We start from the raw sequence: 17284 nt of genomic DNA on the forward strand, positions 1-17284 counted from the left end.
AAAACTTCTATTACATTTTTATTTAGTGTCTGTGGCCCTCACCTACCTTATTTTTTGAGATAAGGTCTCTCACTGAGCTTGGAGCTCAGCAGTTGGCTAAACTGGCCAGCTGGCTAACAAGTCCTAGTGCTGGCATTCTAGGGGATCACCTCCTCTGCTGGCTTTTTACTTTACTGACTGAACCACCTCCCTGCCCTGTTTCTTTTGTTTTTAAAGATTTATTTTTATTTTTAGTTATATATGTGTGTATATATGCCCTGTGTGTGTGTGTGTGTGTGTGTGTGTGTGTGTGAGAGTGTGTGAGTGTGTGTGTTTCCTCGTGCCCATGGAGGTACATGCGAGTATTGGGTCTCCTGAAGCTGGAGTTACAGTTGGTTATGAGCCACACACAGAGGTTATGGTCCTTTGAAAGAGCAGCAAGCACTCAACAGCAAACCATCTTTTTAGCTTACTCCCTTGTCCTGTCTTTTGTTTGTTTTTCTAGTGTTGTGGGTCAAAATATGCATTCTAGGTAAACACCCTACCTCTGAGTTACACTCCCAACCCAAAGGTGCTTTTTTTTTTTTTTTTATCAGATAAAAATATCCATCTATCTGGCCTTATCTAACTGTTGGGAAACTAACACTGGTTGGTTATCAACACGCTTTTTTTTTAAGTTTTACTTATTTACTGTGCACTGGTATTTTGCCTATGTATACTCTGCGTGAGGGCTTCAGATCTCCTGGAACTGAAACTACAGACAGTTTTGAGCTGCCATGTGGATGCTGGGGAACTGAATCCCAAAGAGCAGCCAATGCTCTTAACCCCTAAGCCATCTCTCCAGCCCCCGTCAACACACTTTGAAAAGTGCATAATACTAATACTGGGGGCTGGACTGGGAGCTGGAGAGATAGCTCAGGGGTTAAGAGCAATGGCTGCTCTTCCAGAGGTCCTGGGTTCAATTCCCAGCACCCACATGGCAACTTACAACTGTCTCTTACAACTCCTGTTCCACGGGATCAGACATGTTCACACAGACATACATGTACACTGGTGTGTACAAAAAAATACAAATAAGTAAAATTTTAAAAAGCTAAAAAAGGCCGGGCGGTGGTGGCACACGCCTTTAATCCCAGCACTCGGGAGGCAGAGGCAGGCGGATCTCTGAGTTCGAGGCCAGCCTGGTCTACAAGAGCTAGTTCCAGGACAGGCTCTAGAAACTACAGGGAAACCCTGTCTCGAAAAACCAAAAAAAAAAAAAAAAGCTAAAAAAAAGTACTAACACTCATGATTTACTCATTCTTTCAAACACAGACTGCAAGAGTTTAGGAATGCAAATTGTTTACCCAGAAATCTCCAATCAATGTCACGTGTAATGCTGCAGAAAGTGCCTCTGGGAGGAGGTTCTTCTTTGGGTTGTTTGATTAGAGGTCTTATTCTGTAGCTTAGGCTGGCTTGGAATTCCTTGCATAACCAAAGTTGACCTTGAACTTGCAGCAATCCTCCTGCAGCCTTCTGAGCGCTAGAATTACCAAGAATGCACCCCCACACTTGGCTTTACTTAGAAATTTAAATAGATAATACAACCACGTCATTCAAACTCCAAAAAGTAAAAAGAACATGATAACTAGGGATGTGGCTCAGCTGGTGAGTACTTACCTAGCATACACCACCCCCTGGCTTCTGTGCTGAGCACTGAATAAGAGTTAGCATAGTAGTACAAGCCTGTAATCCCAGCACTCATATTTGGGAGGCAGAGCCAGTAGGGTCAGAAATTCAGCTACATAGTGAGTTAGGGATCAGCTGGGGCTTCAAGAAACATTGCCTCAAAAGAAAAAAAAGTAGCACACACAAGTCAGGCATGGGGGTGAACACCTGAAATCCCAGAAATCTTAGCAAGAGGCAAGAGGGAATGAATGCATGTATGTTGTATGTATGAAAGCATATATACATATGCAAAGAATCAAGGAAAAATATGATTTTGTTGGTATCCACCCAAACAGCCCATTACTAATATTTTTTAATATTTATTTATTTATTTATTATGTATACAACATTCTGTCTGTGTGTATGTCTGCAGGCCAGAAGAGGGCACCAGATCTCATTACAGATGGCTGTGAGTCACCATGTGGTTGCTGGGAATTGAACTCAGGACCTCTGGAAGAGCAGCCAGTGCTCTTAACCTCTGAGCCATCTCTCCAGCCCCCCATTACTAATTTTTATGCCTTTCTAGAGATATAGCATAGAAAGTTGTCTATATACAATGCATATATATTTTTCTTGTTTTCCTACAGTCTATTCCCTTTTTTAATTTTAAGGGGTTGTTTTAGTTTTATTACTCATTTACTTATTTATTTTATGTGTCTGGGTGTTTTGTGTGGGATGGGCTTATAGATGGTTGTAAACTACCATATGGGTACTGGGACAAGACACACAGGCCTCTGCAAGGCAGCCAGTGCAGTTAGACACCATGGCACACACCTTTGCTCCCATGAGACAGAATCGGGTGGACCTCTGAGAGTTCCAGGCCAGCCAAGGCTACATACTGGGACCCTGTCTCACAACAAAATTAGCCAATACTCTTAGCTGCTGAGCCATCTCTCCTGCACCCCAGCATTCCTAATAAGATAAACCTATGGCCCTCAAATTGTTACATGTGTTTATTCATTGTTGGGGGTCACTAGTGGATGTCAGAGAACAAATTGTAGGAGTGTATTCTCTCCTTCCACTATGTGGATCTGGGGGATCAAACTCAGGGCATCAGGCTTGGTGGCAAACACTTTACCCACTGAGTCAGTTTACCAGCCGCACCCTGATTTTTGTTCTTTCTAGCAACATTCTAAAGATTGCTCCATATCAGTATGCGAAAAGATTTCTGGATCTACTTTATGCCGAGTAACAGCCCAATGTGTAGTTTTACCATAATCCTTTTACTAACCTCAGACAAGCAGTTGGCTTATCCTAGGACGCTGAAGAACTATACCCCCCTATACAACTGTGGCTAGAAGCACACGTTCATAACATCAAGAGTCACATCTCACTATATAGACAGTTTGAGGCCAGCCTGGACTTTATGAGACCCTGCCTCAAACTAATAACAATAACAGTGATAACTTTGCCACCAAAGGCATAAACTGAAACTGGCTTGGCGAAAGTGGCGTGTCTAATTCTTGAGTGAGGAAAACAGGTTTCTCTTAACCATTTTTTAAAATGTATTTATTTTATGCATATGGGTATTTTACCTGCATGTATGTGTTGTTGTTGGACCAACACGTGCAGGAGCACGTAGGTCAGAATTGCTATCTGACCCCCTGGAACTGAAGTTACAGATGTTTGTGAGCCACCTTGTTAATGCTGGCAATGAAACCTGGGTCCCCTGCAAAAGCAACAAAAGATCTTGAGCCGTCTCTCCACTCTCAAACCAGAAGATTTCTGCTCTTGGAGACAGGATCTTGAGGTAGCCTCTGGGTGTCCCCAGCATACTCCCTGAGTTTGATGCAAATTAGGTGCTTATCATATGTGCTGGCCAAGTAGATGATCCAGGTATAGGGGATGCCGAACAGTCCTTCTGAGGGCTCCACAAGAATCAGAGGGGGAAATTTTGCTGTTCTTTCAGAGTGCCACCTTTGATCCCTGCCACTGTTTATAGTACCTGGCCTTCCTTACAGATATTTCCTCTGTGTACTGAGCGTTATTGACCTTTGTCCAGAGCTTCCGATCATTTTCATAATGCTGGATTGAGGCCCACCAGCCTGAGCCCACACAGGCTGCCACCAGAAAGTCTCTCCCTACCCCAAGTGTCCAGGTGTGGAGGGGCACACCTTCAGATCCCAGCACTTGGGAAGTAGAGGCAAGAGGGTCAGGAGTTCAGGATCTACCTTGGATACATAGTAAGTTCAAGGCCAGCTTTGGCCACTTGAGACCCTGGCTCAGAGAAGGAGGAGGAGAAGCCCCTCTACCTAACCTTCTGGCTAGTGTCTTGGGCCTACTGGTCAGCAGCCTGCGATCTACCTCTTGTCCTTGGTGGCTCCCTTCCCCTGTCCCTCTCAATCCCAAAGCATAACTCCTTCTTCGGGCTGTTTTAGGGATGCCTGGGTCCTCGGTTTCTCTGTTTTGGGGGCCCCACATGAACATGCTGTAGAAATTCAGAGGGAGGTCTATTGAAGACAAAGCCTGGCCCCACATAATTAGTCTTTTCAAAGCCTCCCGCCTTCCTAATTATTGCTAAGATGGATACACCTACTCAGCTGCTCCTGCCCACGTCTCCCCTTCCATCCCAGTGGCATTCCCCAGGTGGCTGGAGTGGTGAGATTGGACCCCAAAGTCCCTGGACTGCAGGATGAGCCTCTTAACTTCTGGGTCTGAACTTTGGGATCAAGAAGATGAGAAACTGCCAGAAAAGGAAGGGTGACAGCAGGTAGAAGCCCTAAGCCTCAGTTTCCCCACCTGCAAAATGAGAGGGTTCCATTTTATTTGATGATATCTGAAAGTTATCCGATGCTGACTTTTCACATCTCCACCTCAAACTGTGGCTCTGTACAGGGCATGACCAAGTAGCCCCCGGCACCTGGCGGCGGCAGATGTCAACCCGAAAAACTCCTCTCCCCTTCCTTTTCTTTTTTCATCTTTTTTTTGTTCAACTCTAGACCCGAGAGTCTTGTGTAGATGTTTATCCAGGCTTGAGCCTTCTCTTCCCTAGACCACACCCTTCCAAGAGATGAGACCTGGTCTATATGTTCTGGACGTGCTGCAGATTTTTGTTCTGGGCCATCTGAGTCCTAGAGACTGATGCAGAGAACTGAGTTCAAAGTAACAAGGAGAAGCTGGGCATTGTGGCGTCCAACCCTTCATCCCAGGTGGTTAGGAGATGGAAGTGGACGAATCACCAGAGCCTAAGAGTTTGGAAGCAGCCAGGCAGCCTTTTAATCCCCAAATCCAGTTCCAGGGGATTCAGGACCCTCTTCTGACCTCTGTGGGCACCAGGCATGCAGGTGTTGCACATATATACATACAGACAAAACACTCATATTTGAAAAATAATTAAAAATCAAAAACCTAATTAACTAATTAAAGCACCTGGGTGGTGGTGGTGCACATTTATAGTCCCAGCATTTGTGAAGCAGAGGCAGAGGATTTGAGAGTTCCAGGCAGAGTTCCAGGACAGCTTGGGCTTCACAATGAGACCCAGATTCAAGACAAAACCAAAACAAACAAATCCAACACCACAAATAAATACTAATTAAAAATTAATAGTAATAAAATTGTTAAGTTAAAATTGTATGGTACCATAGTTCAATAGTAGAGCACCTATGTCAGTTCCTAGACTCAATTCCAAATACCACAAAAGATAAAGAAGCCGGGCATTGGTAATGCACACCTTCATTTCCAGCACTTGGGCGGCAGAGACAGGCAGATCCTGTTTGAGGCCAGTCTGGTTTACAAAGTGAGTGCCAGGACAACCAGGACTGTTTTACAGAGAAAGACTGTCTCAGAGAGAGGGAGAGAGAGAGCGGGGGGGGGGGGAAGGAGGAGGAAAAAGAGGAGGAGGAGAGAGATAGGAAAGAGGACGAAAAGAAGGAGGAGGAGGAAGAGGAGGAGGAGGAGAAGGGGGAAAACCCACAAATCAATCTTGTTGATTTAAAAGCAAATGTGATCTGGGTGTGGTGGCCCATACCTTTAATCCCAGCACTGGGACAGGCAGATCTTGGTAAATTCAAGGCCAGTATGGTCTACTTAGTGTGTTCCAGGTTTAGTAATGAGATCTTGTCTCAAAAAAGGTAAATGTGGTTAATCCCAGCAGTCCAGGCAGAGGCAGGGGGTTCCAGACCAGCCGGAACTACATAGTGAGATTCTGTTTTATAACAAGGAAAAAGCAAATGTGGACAGGAAGGGACCATATAGATTTCATACACCTGTGGCTATAGATCACTTCATTATCAGGTGTCTCCTCATTCCACCTTTTTTAAAAAATATTTTATCATGTGTGTGTATGTTTTTGCAGAGGCCAGAAAAAGGTGTCAGATCCCCAGGAAACTAGTGTGCAGCAGAGGGGTGTCAAACTCATTTTGTAGCGGAAGATGAGCTTGAACTGGTTACCAGCTTAGTGCCTCCTGGTACTGAGACTATAGGCATGGACCACCTTTCCCAGCTTACACAGCGCTTCAGCTTTGTGTATGCGAGGTGAGCAATCTACAGGCTGAGCTGTATCCCCAACCACTTCATTTGTCTGGACACCTCTCCCCTTGTGGTGGCAAATGACCCACCATGCCTCCAAGTTCACAGATTACCATAGCTGCCCAGGAGTTTCATCTTGTCAACAGTACTACATGCTTCCCTGCTACGGCCTTAGTACCTAGGACAGAATGTGGAATCTATGTTCAACAAAAGTCTAATTGACTAATTGGCTTTGGAGTGACTCCTGGGCCCATCTTCAACCCAGAGAATATGACTCACCTTACTTGGGCCACATGATGGGATCAGTGGCCCCTCCCCCCCAAGATGGGCTGAAGTGGCTTCAGTTATCAGGAGGGGAGGGTTGCACATAGAAGCAAAGCTCAGAACGCAGAGCTTGTTCTACTGTTCACACAGATGTACAGTGAAAGCATGATACCAGATGTGCTGAACTCTTGAAGCCGTGGTCGTAGGATGACTCCCATTAGTAGAGGGTGAGGATGGGCTTGTCTCTAGGACGCTGGGCTTCTTGCACTTCTATCAGATGGAGGACAGCATGGGTGGCCAAACAGATCAAAACCTTGGAATTCTTTCTAGACCAGAACAGGGAACAATTCTAGGCATGAGATCCTTTCAACCTGTTCCTCTCTAGGACTGGCAGACCTTAGCAAGGGGCCAGGTCACCTCGGCAAGCCCTGAAGAGCATATTTGTGTGTGTGTGTGTGTGTGTGTGTCACCTGGTTCACTTTACTCATTGATTTCTAAGCTACTCTTTCCCTCACAACTGGAACTTCCCACTCTACATTTGCTGGAACAGAGGCAAGTAAGCAACAGAACTTTCAGCAAGAGAATGGACTAATATGTTTTCCAAACATTTTATTAAGAATAAGGCATATGATAGTCACCCTAAAGCACAGGGCTCTATTTCTGTAGGTGAGTGAATACACTCTGAAAAGCATTGGATTAAAAAGCGCAGCCAACAGAGAATTTGGAGCAGGATCCGTCTGCCCTGCATGTCTCCCATTCAAGGCTGGCACATCACTGTGAACGGATGCTTAGGAGGCCCTTGGCCCCCTAAGTGAGAAGATGGTCCATACCATCTTTCCATCCACATCCAGAAAACTATCCTGCTGCTTCTAGAGGGATGAGCACCCCATTTTGGCCCAGAACTAATCCCCCAAAGAACAGGTTGCCCTGGCAAGGACCCAGGGACAAGGGGTACAGAGCTTTGTACTGCATTGCTCACTCATTCCTGGATGGCGTCTTGAGCGTAGGACGCCACTGTAGTTCTTCCTTCTGGGTCTGTTTATACTTACGTTGTGCAGGAGCCCTCTTCCCTATGAGTGTCTGCATGAACCATCTCAGTCTCCCATCGTGGATATGTACAGCAAAGAAATGAAACAGGTCTTTCCCTTCTTGGCCATCGGGTCATTCCTGGTATTTTCCCTTGACCAGGTTAGATTGCTATGGCCAAGTCCAGGAAGGGAATGGGTGCAAGTTAAGGGCAAGGCCTGTCCCAAACTGGGAAGGCAGAGGGTGCCCTTGCCTGTAGATCACTGAAGGGGCCTTCCATTATTTCCAGAAAAGGAAGGGCTAAGGGGTATCCTGTAAACACTGGAATCCCATATCTGCCTAGGCCTCCTTATCACACCCTCACTGCAGGAAGAGTCACATTACTTCCTTCCTCCACCCCAGGACCTCAAATGGGAGTCAGACCTTTCATCTGGGAAATCTTCAAGCACCCCGGGCACAAGCATCATTATCTCTGGCTTTTGGAAGAGGAACAGGATTTGGAAGGTGTTGGCAGGGTCACTTGAGGAAAGACAGGCAGGAAACTGTCGGATCCCTGGGGATGGGGTGTGATGGAGCCAGTTGAATATCCTGGGTGCCCAGAAGGGAAAAACGAAGAGGGCTATTGCTATAGTTTAAAGGGGAGCTAGTCAGGGTAGCTATGGCTTTTAGTGGATGGATGGATGGGCGAGAAAGAGCTCTCTAGAAAAATCAACCAAGTCACCCTGTTCACCCCAAAAGTATGGTTGTAGGAGATGTAGGTCTGTGTAGGCGCCCAGAGAAAGAGGCCTTTCCCCTCCCACTGTCCTTTGGACACCTCCAAGGGAGCAGAGTGAGTACCTCATACACGCAGGTTCCAAGTGGGGAGGGTGGCAGGATAGGGCAGTGAGTCACACAAAATTGAGAGGATTAACAATTGGTACCGGTATTGCCACTGGAGTGAAAGGTAGCGGTCAGGACCTAGTGGGAACTCCAGGATTCTACTTCTGTCATCCAGCTCCCAGGAGCTAGACAGCTCAGTCTTCGTTATCACTCAGTGGCCTCAGCTGTCTTTGAGGGAAAGGAGAGCTGGGAGGGGTCTGTGTACAGGATCAGGTTGGAATGTGCTCACTGCCTTCTGCTTCCTGTAAAATTCCTGCTTCCTCTTCAAGTAGAGGGCATAAGCCAAGAGTTCATTTTCTTCTTGGTGGCCATCACTAGTTTGTCAGCTACAGACTGACTCTGCTCACCTTAAGACCTTGGGTGACACATAGAATGTGGTGTCTTAGCCAGGGCCAGGACATGCTAGGGGCCCAGGGACTGAGTGGGAGAGGCATCCTCGCTCAGCAGCCCCAGGGAAGACCTCACAGGCACTTAGGACTCAATGCAGGTGAGACGAAGAGTGATGGAGTGGGGCTCTGGTACGGGGCCTATGGTGAGCTGGATTGAAGCTTCCTCCTGCCTTTGGTAGTGATGGGAACTGGGAAGAAGGGGAAGACGCCAGCATTCTGCTCTCCTTGCAACTCCCCACTAAGAGGGAGAGCATAGGACCACCCCACCTTTCCAGGGGTGGGCACCGCCGAGGACTAGCCAGCCAGTCTCCACTTTCCTCCCCAGCAAAATCAAATTTATATGGACAGCTGCCACTTCCAAGAAGCCAGGCCCTTCTTCCTGTTTCTGGATGCAGCCAGTTGCTTGGGAAAATGGACAAGATTATAGGATTAGCACCTATAACATGACTGGGAAGTCTCTGAGGGGGCCTCAGGAACAGAAGGGCGAAAGACCCTCCGCCTTCGCCAAAATTTGAGCCCCAGATTGATATCTCCTGAACCCCTACATGGTAGACCTGGGAAGAACCATTCAGTTCCTCTTCCACGACCCGCTTCAAGGGTGTATGCTTACTGTTTTCTGGAAGTCAACTGCCACCAGGAACCCCGCGGCTCTGAGAGGACGTGACTTCTAAAATAGATCCTAAAGTGTTCCCTGCTCACCTTCAAGGATTTATCAGCGGGGTGGGGAGTAGCTACTTCCGAGTACACGAGCTAGCTCCTAAACTTGCCTCTCCCGAGCAAAAGGCTGGGCAGGGCTGGGGGTGAGAAAGCAGGAAAGGGGAGCTTGCAGGACTAGCGGTGCCAAGTGCCACCGTGTTCCTTCCTGTAGGCAGACACAGCCTTCTCCCGCCCTGCAAGGGATTGTCAATTTTCCCGAGACCGACAAGACCCCGCCCCTCCCAGGGCCCGGGTGGGACCCAGATTAGGGTTAAAACCACCAATCCGCCACACAAAAAAATGTGCGATCCTTTGGCGCTCCCTCTACAAAGGAGCTCCCTCTCCGGAGGGGGCAGCTCTTCTCGGGGAAACACACAAGCGGGGGCAGCTCTAGTGGGTGGCGGAGCTGGGGCGGTTCTGCCGGCTTGACTCCGCCCCATCCCTGATCCCGCCCAGCCGGGCCTGCCCTGGCGGTAGCCACTGCCCGCCCTGCACCTACTCAGGATCCCCTAGGGCGCTGGGGGTGGCGTCTGGGCTCTCAACGGGCCCCCGGTGCGGGCCGCCTTGGTCCGGGGACTCCTGGTGTGACACGGGGTGCGGGGCGTCTTGGTCCCGCAGCTCCTGGCGTGGGAGAGGGCGCGGGCCGCGGGGGCTAGGTCGTGGCGGCCTCCGCGGGTATAGAAAGAGAGCGGGGTCCGGCATGGGATCGGCGTCGTCCCAGGTCGCCCAGTCCCGGCCCGGCCCCTTGGCGGCCGCCTCGGGAGGGCGGCGGGCCCGTTGTGCGCGTCGGCGGGGTCGGGTTTCGGCGGCAGCGGCGCCGGGGCGCGGGGCCTGCAGTCTCTGGCGCGCGGCGTGCAGCTGGCAGGAGAGGTAGGCAGCCGCTTCGGTGTGCTTCTGCAGCTCGGTGCCCAGCACGGTGGCGCGGTGGCTGCGGCGCCGCAGCTCCTCCAGAAAGCGGCGCTCCTCCGAGCGCAGGCTGCAGCGCAGCGCAGACACCAGCGCCTCCCGTTGCGCCACCTCCCGCCGCAGCTCGGCGTTGGCCGCAGCTCGGGCCTCCAGCTGCGACTCTAGCGCGCGGCACTTGTTCTCCAGCTCCCGGGACGCCTCTTCTGTAGAGGAGGGACAATAAGGGGGCGACGATGCCCCCGAGGGAGTGAAATGTAATTCAGATGGCTCCGCGCGCCCCTCCCCCCTCCGCTCTTCCTCCTCAAACTTCAGCTACAGGGACTTTAGCCCTGACCTACCCTCAGCGTCAAATTCTTCGGCTTAAGCGCAAAACCCTTCCTGATTGTTCATTTGTAAACGGTCGTTAATTTGTAAGCAATCTGTTGGGGCTTAAGTCTCCACGCCCTGTGTTCTCAAGAAGCAGGCAGCGCAGTATAGTGAATAACCACAAACGTCAGGTTGCCAGTGTGACATGTGTCAGAAAGACAAATTCTAATTAGAATCCTCTTATTCTAAGGGGGATGTGATGCCATCAGGGAAAGAGAGGCTTGAGAACTAGGGTGAACAGCTCCTCCCCCGAAGAAGGGTACCCCTGGAGGGGGCCCAGCTTGGGTGTGCAAAAGCCCTGTGACAGAAAGACATGCCAGAAGCACAGGAGGTAGGTGGTGGTGGGTGTCCTTTCCTTTACCAAACACATATCCCATTTTTAAAAAATATTTATTTATTTATTATGTATACAATATTCTGTCTGTATGCATGCCTGCAGGCCAGAAGAGGGCACCAGACCTCATTACAGATGGCTGTGAGCCACCATGTGGTTGCTGGGGATTGAACTCGGGACCTTTGGAAGAGCAGGCAATGCTCTTAACCGCTGAACCATCTCTCCATCTTTTCTCAGTTCTTAAGAATTCTTTGGGCACTGGCTCAGTGGTTCATGGTTGTAATATCAGCACTTGGGAGGTTAAGACTGGAGGATGGCCACAAACTTGAGGCTAACCTGATCTACATAGTGAGTTCTAAGTCATCTGGGACTACAGAAAGAGGCAGTATCCCAACACAGAACAGTCACCGTGGCATCACTGTGTAGTCTAGACTTGCCTTGGGTATGAAATACCATGGTGAAGAAACCTGCTGAAGACTGAGGTACCCTGCCTCTCCAGTGGTACCAGCAGAATTCTCTGGACCTGCCAGACACGGGGGTAACGGGAGCAGCTGGCTGCAGGCCACCCAGCTGCTTCATCTTTCCTACACTAGGTTTTGACCTGGTCTTGTCACTCAGCACTAGGCTTCTGGTTTGGCACTCCTTGTTTTTCGTTTGTTTGTTTTGGGACAGACTCTCTTACGTAGCCCCAAAAGTATTGAAACTTGTTATGTAGACCAGGCTAACATAGAAATTACAGATCTATCTGCCTGCCTTTGCTTCCCAAGTGCTGGGATTAAAGACGTGTGCCACAATGCTCTGCCCAAATGAGGCTTAAAAAAAAAAAAAAACCAAACTTTAATTTAAAATTTTTATGGTGGCATTCATTTCATGTGTGTGTTCATGTGTTTGTGTGTGTATATACCACTGTTGTGGGGGGCAGAGGTCTGTTGGGCATCTTCCTTTTTTGCTCTTGGAGGCAGAGGTTGAGGAGTTCAAGGCCACCCTTGGCTACGTAGAGAATTAGAGGCCAGCTTCTGCTACGTGAGGACTTAATCTTAAAAAAATCAAAATCTGGTCCAGCAAGATGGCTCAGCAGGTAAAGGGGCTTGCTGTCCAACCTGATGACCTGAGTTTGAACCCTGGAACCCACATGGTAGAAGTAGAGAACTGACTGACTCCCCAAAAGTTTTCAGACTTCCACATGTGTGTGTCCCAGTCCATAATATATAAAACATTTAAAAGACAATTGGGGCTTCATGCACCTCCCTCCCACCAGAGCTCAGAGCTATTTCTCTTACCTTGCTGGTGAGACTGGACCTCTCTCATCTCCAGGTCATGGGTCAGTTCTGGGGAAAAGAGAGTAGAGGGGTTTGTGTGTGCACAAGTAGGTGTGCGTGTCAGGAAGTCACAACTGAGTTAGTGGAAGGGCAGACCTGTGGGCACCACCTCCACTCCCACTATAGCTGCTTCACATCCCAGCAAGGACAAGAGTCATGCTGAAGGCACACGGTCTGGGCCTGGGGATTCCAAGCCCAGAGATATGGTTATGGAGGACTCTGGTGACCTACGCTAGCTTAGTTGCATTGATGGATGCTGCAGGGCCCAGAGATAATTAGGGAGCAACGGAAATGTACAGAAGTTATTTGCCAAGCTGAACACATGTGGCACTAATTTCATAGCCAGTATTGTACCTGTATTACTGTCGGGAGAGCCGGACTGTTTTCCTAAACCCCATGTGACCACTATACAAGAAGGGCTTAAGGAGGACAGCGCCACCTAGTGGTGGAAGATGTACCAGACGTTGGTTTGGCGTTGGAAGGGGAGGGACTTCCAAGCTAGGGAATGCCACCACCAAGGTCACTAGCGAAGGACAAAGTTCTTCCTGGGCCTCCTTATCTCTGCTTATTTTTCTTCAACTCAATTTTGGTGCTCCCAATGCTCTCAGGGCATCGTTATTTCAGCCCCACCTCCTGTCCCCTATCTCCTAGAGTTCAAACTAGGGAGGGACCAGGCAGGAGTGTACAACTCAATGACACAGAAAATCCTTAGCACTCCTGGTTCTGGGTGCTAATTCTCACAGCACTGGAGGTAGTGTGCTGGGCTGGGCAAATGGCAGAAGGAAGCCAGGAGCACCTGCATATATCTTCAGGGATGAAGCGTAAAGTCCAAAGAAAGAAAGAAAGTGGCACATCTCTGGGACGGCTGCCCATCATTTCCCAGACAGGCAGGCCTGTGGCCTTAGTCTGCTCCCCTTCTCCCCTCAAAACGCTCTTAGGGACCAGGGGCTTTGCTAGAAGTACCCTCTCTGGGGAAACCACGTGTTGCTGGGACACAGAAAGCTCTGGGTACCTTAGCTATGACTGGAGCCTGAACCTCTTCCCTGGGGCCACTCTTCCCTGGAGGCCTTTGAGGCCTCCATCCCTAGAACTCTTTGGGACCAACTCCTCCCTTCCTCCAAGGCCTATGAAATGGCCTAAGGGACCTTGCCTCTGCCACTAACTTCTCAACGGCTGATTTCTTTCAACCATTAACCACAGGACTGAGATATGAGGAGACAGAATCCCAGCTGGGCTCCACATCCCCATCTTCCTCTTTGTGTATGTGTGTGTGTGTTTTAGATAGGATCTCACTATGTATTCCTGGCTGTTCTGGAACTCGTTCTGTAGACCAGTCTGGCCCTGAACTCACAGAGATCCCTCTGCCTCTGCCTTCTGTGTGCTGAGGTTAAAAGTATGTGCCACCATGCCAGGCTTCCTTCATCTTTCTCTACCCATCTTCTGATGAGAATCCTTGCAGGTTATATAAACATTATATGAACTCAGCACATGGCAGGGTCCTGGACCAGTAAGGATACTTCTCTAAGCCTTAGTTTTCTCATTTGGAAAATGGGCACAAAACAGCACCTCTCTTACAAGGGTTTGGTGCCAGGATGAAATGGGAAAAAAATAGAGGATTTAGCTTAGGGCTAGGTCAGCACTTAAGGCTCAGGGGCACTTGTCATTAGCCAGGCTATCCCATCAGCCCCTAACTTACTTCTACTTCCAAGCCCCATGTTCTTCATTTTCATCTGGCTTTTCAGGCAGCCTGCCCTCTTGAGTCCCCTTCAGGCTCCTCCCTCTATTTTCTCTACTTTCTCTGCACTTCCCACTGGAAGGAGGTCTGAACTGGTCATCTCAGTCCCCAGAGTGGCAGTTCCAGACAAGACCAGAGTTATTTTTATCTCCTTAATCAATAACCAGGAGGCTCCAAGCCCAGGCTCACCTGAGAGCCAGAGAGGGCTAGAGGGCCCTCGAATCCTGCCCGTCATGTTGTCATGGGAACTATCCTGTGTCCAGAATGGAAAGACCCAGGTCTTCAGAATTAGGGAAAAACAAGAAGAAATGAGAGGCTCTGCGGTAAGATGTTTGAGTCTCCTGTTCTCCTCTGATACTGTCCTTGTGATAAAAAAGTAGCTGCCGGGGGCCATCCAGTCACTGGGGAGATAGATGGCCAGGAGCCTAGCTTGGAATGGAGCAACTGGATGTGTGTGTGTCAAGAGGCTGAGTCTAGCCTGCTCACGTTCTGTTAACATGGGGATCTGAGTGGTTCACTCGAGCCTCCTAGCTTCGGTTTTTCCCTCTGGGCAACAGAGAGGTAGAGACCATTCAGAAACTCGCACAGCTACTGGTTTTAATCCTGGCTGGACACTAGCATATGTTGTATGACTTTCTCTTTCTGGATCTTGGTTTATCGCTTTCACAATAAAGAAATTGGAGCCTGGTGATGATGCACACCTTTAATTCCAACATTAGGGAGGCAGAGGCAGGTGGATTTCTGTGAGTTTGAGGTCAGCCTGGTCTACATATTGAGTTCCAAGACAGCCAGGGCTACATGAGGAGGAGGAGGAGGAGGAGGAGGACGAGGAGGGGGGGGAGGAGGAGGAGGAGGAGGATGGGGGGGGGGGGGGGGGAGGAGGAGGAGGAAATAAATAAAAAGATTAGCAGGAAATTGGGTTCTCCCGACTGAGACATCCCTCGAGCATAACAGCCTGCATTGGAGCTAAGTGTGGTGGCTTATATTTATAATCCCAGCACTTTTGAAAGATTAGAAGTTCAAGGCCATCCTAGGCTATTCAAGGAGTTCAAGGCCAGCCTGGGCTATGAGACTCTGTATCAACAAACACACATAAAGCCTACACTTGGAGATACGTGAGCACTTGGGTCACAGTCCTGCCTCTGAATGGCCTGGGCAGTTGAAGCTGTAGACCCAAGCACAGAAACCAGCCCTAAAATTTCCATCCATTCTTTTCTTGCCTCTTCTCTGCTCACCGTTTACTGGCTCTCATTCTCTACTGCCCAAGGGGACAAGACAAATTCACAGCTCTCACTGCATTTGTCAGGGTCTCCAGGATCTGCCTCCAGCTGGATTTCTCAGTTTCTTCTTTTTTTCTTTAATTTAAGATTTATTTATTATGTATACAACATTCTGCCTCCATGTATGGAGGCACGCCAGAGGAGGGCGCCAGATCTCAGTACAGATGGTTGTGAGCCACCATGTGGTTGCTGGGAATTGAACTCAGGACCTCTGGAAGAGCAGGCAGTGCTCTTAACCTCTGAGCCATCTCTCCAGCCCTTCTTTCTTTCTTCTTCTTCTTACTTCTCAGTCTCTCCTTCCTTCCTTCCTTCCTTCCTTCCTTCCTTCCTTCCTTCCTTCCTCCCTTCCTTCCTTCCTTCCTTCCCTCCCTTCCCCCTTCCCTCCCTTTCCCCCTTCCCTCCCTCCCATCTCTTTCTGTTTTCTTTTTTTTTCTTTTTTTCTTTTTTTTGGTTTTTCGAGACAGGGTTTCTCTGCAGCTTTTTTAGAGCCTGTCCTGGAACTAGCTCTTGTAGACCAGGCTGGCCTCGAACTCACAGAGATCCGTCTGCCTCTGCCTCCCGAGTGCTGGGATTAAAGGCGTGCGCCACCACCGCCCGGCTTCTGTTTTCTTTTTAAGACAGGGTTTCTCTGTGTAGCTCACTGTCCTGGAACTCACTCTGTAGACCAGGCTGACCTTGAACTCAGAGATCTAACTGCCTCTGCCTCCCAACTCGGGTGCTGTGCTCCACCGGAGTCTGGCTTCTTATGGGTCCCGTCTAAGCACAGCTTTATCCGACTTCCTGGCCTTTGCCATGCTGGTCCATTTACCTGAATGGTTTCTTCACTTCCTTCCCATCACCTGCTGGTATGTCTGCATTGCATACAACTATCCGGGGAGACGATACGCTCCCTCTTAGGATGGAGGTGCTCACCCTCCACCATCTTGCTCAGACGGACTGTCATCCTGAACTCTTCTTGGCCCTCTTACTTCCTGATGTGTGTTTATTTTCACGTGTGTGACGCTGGGTATAGAACTCGGGGCCTTGTGCACATGGTGGGTAAGTGCCCCAACGCTGAGCGACACTCCAAGCCCTCTGCTCTGTCTCACCAGTCTTGACTGGTACATGCTTTCCCACCTGAGCTCCTGAAGGATGACAGGTGCTCAAAGGACAGGAATCCCTTGGAACTGGTTCCCGGAAGCCTGACCCGCCACCTCAGCAGGGTCCTCAGCCTTAAAATGTTTAGGTGTGGGGAAGTGAGGACAGGGTCTCCTGTAGCCCAGGCTGGCCTAGAACTTACTATACATCTGAGTCCTAACTTTACTTCTCCCATTCCACGATTACAGCCATGTCACCTTTGGCTCATCTCTAGAACCCACTCCACTCAAGTCTTGATTCTCATCCAGAAAGAGGCAGGACAGAACGGGTGTTAGGCTCACAGGAACTCAAGGAGGGGCATCCCACCAGAGAAACCGACGATGGTGACAGTGACCCCCTCCTCACTCCAGCCCCCTGGGGTGAGTGCTAGTCTCACCTGAGCAGCGCTTTTGCAGCCTCAGGATCTCCAGGTGCAGGTCTCGAAGCAGGGCCATCTGCTCCTTTTTCAGGAAGCTGATGTGGCGTTGCACGCTCTGGATCTGATGCTCCAGGGACACGGTATCCATGGCAGCCCAGGCCTGGGCCTCACCTGGATGAAAGGCAAGGTGAAACCATGTCTTCAGAGGCCATTTGCCTTGCCCCACCTTCAGGTTCTGTCCTTCACGCTAGGTCCTCTTGACTTCAGGCAGAGGATTCCCCACCCCATTTTCCTCTACTAGCTTTCTTGAACACTGAGTGAGAATGTCCTCAGAGAGGTTGCTATTCCCATTCAACAGTCTAAGAAGCAGAGCCCAGGGATGCCCTGGCTTCGTTTTCCTGCCTTTTCTTCTTCTCAGACAGGCAAATAAGTTGAGAAGTTG

General features: G+C 49.4%; 1 protein-coding gene across 1 annotated transcript; it reads right to left on the minus strand.

The window, feature by feature from the left end:
* Positions 1-9902: 9902 nt before the first annotated feature.
* On the minus strand, positions 9903-17005 carry Ccdc92b (coiled-coil domain containing 92B). Its single transcript, XM_038324616.1, has 3 exons — positions 16861-17005; positions 12294-12341; positions 9903-10516 (listed from the first exon to the last, which is right to left on the minus strand). Exons 1-3 carry the CDS (start codon positions 16988-16990, stop codon positions 9903-9905), a joined length of 792 nt encoding a protein of 263 aa, XP_038180544.1. The 5' UTR covers positions 16991-17005.
* Between the last annotated feature and the right edge of the window lie 279 nt (positions 17006-17284).

This window comes from Arvicola amphibius, chromosome 4 (assembly GCF_903992535.2).
Source record: "Arvicola amphibius chromosome 4, mArvAmp1.2, whole genome shotgun sequence".
Taxonomy (NCBI): domain Eukaryota; kingdom Metazoa; phylum Chordata; class Mammalia; order Rodentia; family Cricetidae; genus Arvicola; species Arvicola amphibius.

Coding starts and splice junctions, on each gene's coding strand:
- Ccdc92b (XM_038324616.1), bottom strand. CDS start 16,990: ATGGATACCGTGTCCCTGGAGCATCAGATCCAGAGCGTGCAACGCCAC. Junction 12,342..16,860: donor GCTGCAAAAGCGCTGCTCAG/GTGAGACTAGCA, acceptor TCTTTTCCCCAG/AACTGACCCATGACCTGGAG. Junction 10,517..12,293: donor GGTCCAGTCTCACCAGCAAG/GTAAGAGAAATA, acceptor CCTCCTCTACAG/AAGAGGCGTCCCGGGAGCTG.